Raw genomic sequence first — 3,713 nt, 5'->3', positions numbered from 1 at the left:
CCGCATTGATCATATGATTAACGTCGATAACCGGATCGTTATTAACGCTGATAACTACTGGAACTACTGCGTCAACGTCTTGCACAATGTTGTCCGGATGCACCATACCTAACAAATGAAAAAATTAGCAAAAGTTGGCCAAAACAGTTTTTTTTTAACTGCCAGGGCATATTTCGGAAGTTCATTTCCGAAATTTGTTAGGTAATATATTTCGGAAATGAACTTCCGAACCATATCAGTTTCAGCATAAATTTGTTGAATCAATGTAGTGAAATAGGGAATGAAATGAGAGATGTTTACTTGAAATTGTAGCTTTCTATGCTCCCTTTAACGTGATCAACGGTTTGAAACTTGATTTTAGGACGAAAAATGGATGGAGATTGATCGGGTTTTGGAGAGGGTTTGGGGAAGTTTTGGAGAAAAATGATGAAATAGTGAAGGAGGGAAATTTGTATATGCAGCAATATTTTCGGAAATGAACTTCCGAAAATATTCACGGTTTTTGAATTTTTTTGACTTCGGAAATGTATCTCCGAAAACACCACTTTTTTGGTGTTTTCGGAGATGTATTTCCGAAGTCAAAAAAAATTCAAAAAAAAAATAACTTCGAAGATGCATCTCCGAAGCAGGGGCAGTTTTGGGTTTTCGCTGGGGGTGACCCCCATAGGGAGGTGAGTAAAGAAAAATTCAAAATATATATATATATATATATATATATATATATATATATATATATATATATATATATATATATATATATATATATATATTTGAAATCTTCTTTCATTTGTTCACAAGTGTAGTTTGTTAGATGTTTTGGTCTTGGGCCTGTCATAGTTTAGAGCGTTGGGATGTGTCTATAATGAGTAAAGATAAATTAACTTTAATATATTTTGGAAAATTTGAATACCAATGATATCATAAGCTATTGCCAATAAAATCAAATGCCATATGTAATGATTTTCAAATCATTCCAAACCACACTGCAATTAAAGACAAATGAGCAAACTAGATAAATAACAGAAACATATAGAGCAAACTAATCTAGTTCTACAGAATCTTCATTTTCTACCTTCCAATACTCTTGCAAGTAAGGTAGCCACTAATACATACTTGTAGCAATCTCTACTTACCATCCATTTAACATAATGTATTTGAGACACCTATTTGGAAGAGCAATTCCATGGTAAACCCTCCAATAAGAATCAAAGTTAATGCAGTTCCTGCTAACAATAACAAAAACAAATGGTAGAAGAAAGTCATAATTACATGGTAGAAGAATTCCAACCACCAAAGATCTCCCCCCCATAAACTATTCTAATCCATAGACAACCACATCCATATTTTCGTTGATGAGCTGCATCTCAATAACTCAAAGTATTTATGAATTTTGCTTTATGCATAACCGCGTACATACATATAAGCCATTGTGATAGGCCAAAATATGCAGGGTAAGTCGTACATGTAAACCTTAAACCAGGGTCATAGTACTTTCACAAAAACATATTATGTATATATACGAAAACAAAATATCCATTAGACATGTAAACATGAAAAAGTCAAAACTAAACGAAAGCAACACGGCTCTTACTGGAATTGGTATGACAAAAATGTTCATTTCTAAGTTCAAGTAATAAACACTTTAAAAAATAAATAAACAGAAAAAAGTTACTAAGTAAATCATTTAAAATCCGTTTTCATTGTGAGACAAAGTAGTGATATTCATAACCAAATCTAACAGGAAACAACAAACAAGATAGTGAAACTACTACTTACCTAGTAAATATCTTAAACATGAACAAAGAGTTGGCATGTTGCTGAGGCCTTTGGGCATAAGGACAATTTTCTTTCTATTTCAGATAGTTCACTTCGGTACCAGATTTTGATTTTCATGGTTTGTAAAATTCTTGCATTCTTCAAAATATACATTGGCAATATAAACTTCCTATGTAGGCGTCCAAGATTATGAATAGTGCAAATTTTAAGATGCGATAAAAGGCATTGTGGAACAACTGCCGGATCATCATCTTCATTCTCCCTTTCCACGTACATAGCCTATTAATAGCGCACAAAATAAAACAAAACATAAAGGAGATGTGCTAAAAAAAGGATAGTCTGATTATGAATCTTAAACTTAACAAACCTCGTAAAGTTCAATATTTTGAAGCTTAGGACAGTGGTGGAGCAATTGTACTACTAAATCCCAACTATCAGTGAGCTTCAAATGAGTCAGATTATGGAAGATGGGCATATCATCAAATGGCTGATTCACCTATATTATATAGAAATACACTATCATTTAATTAAAAAAAGAGAAAAAGCAGATAAATTTTTTTTATCAGCATGTACTTAACATTTCAGTATCAATAATTCATAATAATACTAACCTTGAAAGGTTCATGGTGTTGTAATGTATCTAAGCACAAAGACTTGGAAGTAGAGAGTGCTGCCAAGGGTAAAATGTGCCACAAACTTTCAATGATGTCTGTTGTTTTCAATTTGGGCAAACTTAAGTTTTCAAACTCCTTCAGGATAGCAGACTCATTAAACCAACATCGCAAACTTACATGAAATAGTTTTAAATCCTCGAGAATTGGACATCCGGATAGAAGCAACAAAAAATCCCGACCTCGCGGAAACTCAATGTCATCCAAATGAAGGGTTTTGAGTGACGGAAATCCAAATCCATCGGAAGAAAAATTAAAACCCTGAACACGGAACCGCCGGAGATCGAGACTGACAAGTGTTTGGCAAGTGAAAATACTTGTAGGCAATTTAGGTAAAAAATGTTCATCTTCATTGTTATCTTCATCATCGTATTCATCCACATCGAGATGAAGACAAAGATTTTTGAGTTGATTTTGAAGAACAATCTTGTTAACCCATTTGACTACATTGCGAAAACTGACCTTATAGGCAAAATGAGGATGACCGTACAGGATTTCGAGAAGGAAAGTGTTGATGGAGCGAGAGTCGGTGGTGGCCAAAACGGACTCGACAAGTTTGTTACATCTGCGATTAGTTCTATTGCAATGAACTAGAATATCGGTGAAGTCGATAGTGTGGCAAGATTGCCATAGATCAGTCCATCTCTTGGACAATAAGCTTGTGCGAACTGCCTTTTTGGTGGTTAGAAAAGAGAGAATGTGGCTGAGGATATCATCGGGTAAACGGCTGATTCTATCTTCTTCGGAAATTCTCCATCGCTGCATTTTTCTTCTTCTTTCACATAGCCATCAACAGTTAGGGTTTGTTGGTTTTTTTGAGACTGGAGTGGGAATAGTTTGCGAACAGCATTTAGGCGCTTATCTGCTTAATAATCCCGCCCAATTGGTACTGACTTTTTACTTTTTACCCTCTTCCGTTTATTATTCTTTTATGTCTTATTTCCGTCTATCCTTAATATATTAAAACAAAATACAAGTTTCCCTCCTAGTCCTTCATAAATTTCCCTCCTAACTTTTTTCTAATCAGTCATGTGCATCGCACAGATAAAAGTACTAGTTTCATATAAATGAGGGAGAAAAAATTGTAAACAAGTAAGAAATGAGTAAGGATTCACTTCATTTCTTAAAAAAAAATGGAGGGTCTATTATTATAGTTTTGTATGTATATTATACGTATTTTTAAAATATGTGACATATATTTATTATTTATTTATCTTTATGCACACAAATTTATAGTAATGGACCATCCATTTCTTTTTAGGAAAT

At 33.7% G+C, this 3,713-nt stretch overlaps 1 protein-coding gene across 2 annotated transcripts; it reads right to left on the bottom strand.

Moving 5' to 3' along the window:
* Positions 1–860: 860 nt before the first annotated feature.
* Positions 861–3,335, bottom strand: LOC131634299 (putative FBD-associated F-box protein At3g50710). Of its 2 annotated transcripts, none has more exons than XM_058904953.1 (4): positions 2,388–3,335; positions 2,144–2,272; positions 1,777–2,055; positions 861–1,226 (listed from the first exon to the last, which is right to left on the bottom strand). In XM_058904953.1, the coding sequence occupies exons 1-3, from the start codon at positions 3,210–3,212 to the stop codon at positions 1,789–1,791; spliced, it is 1,221 nt and encodes a 406-aa protein (XP_058760936.1). In that variant the 5' UTR covers positions 3,213–3,335; the 3' UTR covers positions 861–1,226; positions 1,777–1,788. The 2 variants fall into 2 exon arrangements, with proteins under 2 accessions (XP_058760936.1, XP_058760935.1); XM_058904952.1 differs by having other exon boundaries at positions 861–1,223; positions 2,388–3,334.
* Between the last annotated feature and the right edge of the window lie 378 nt (positions 3,336–3,713).

This window comes from Vicia villosa, unplaced genomic scaffold (assembly GCF_029867415.1).
Source record: "Vicia villosa cultivar HV-30 ecotype Madison, WI unplaced genomic scaffold, Vvil1.0 ctg.001280F_1_1, whole genome shotgun sequence".
Classification (NCBI taxonomy): Eukaryota; Viridiplantae; Streptophyta; class Magnoliopsida; order Fabales; family Fabaceae; genus Vicia; species Vicia villosa.
The sequence above is the reverse complement of the archived record's forward strand: the minus strand, read 5'-3'. Positions and strand labels throughout refer to the sequence as shown.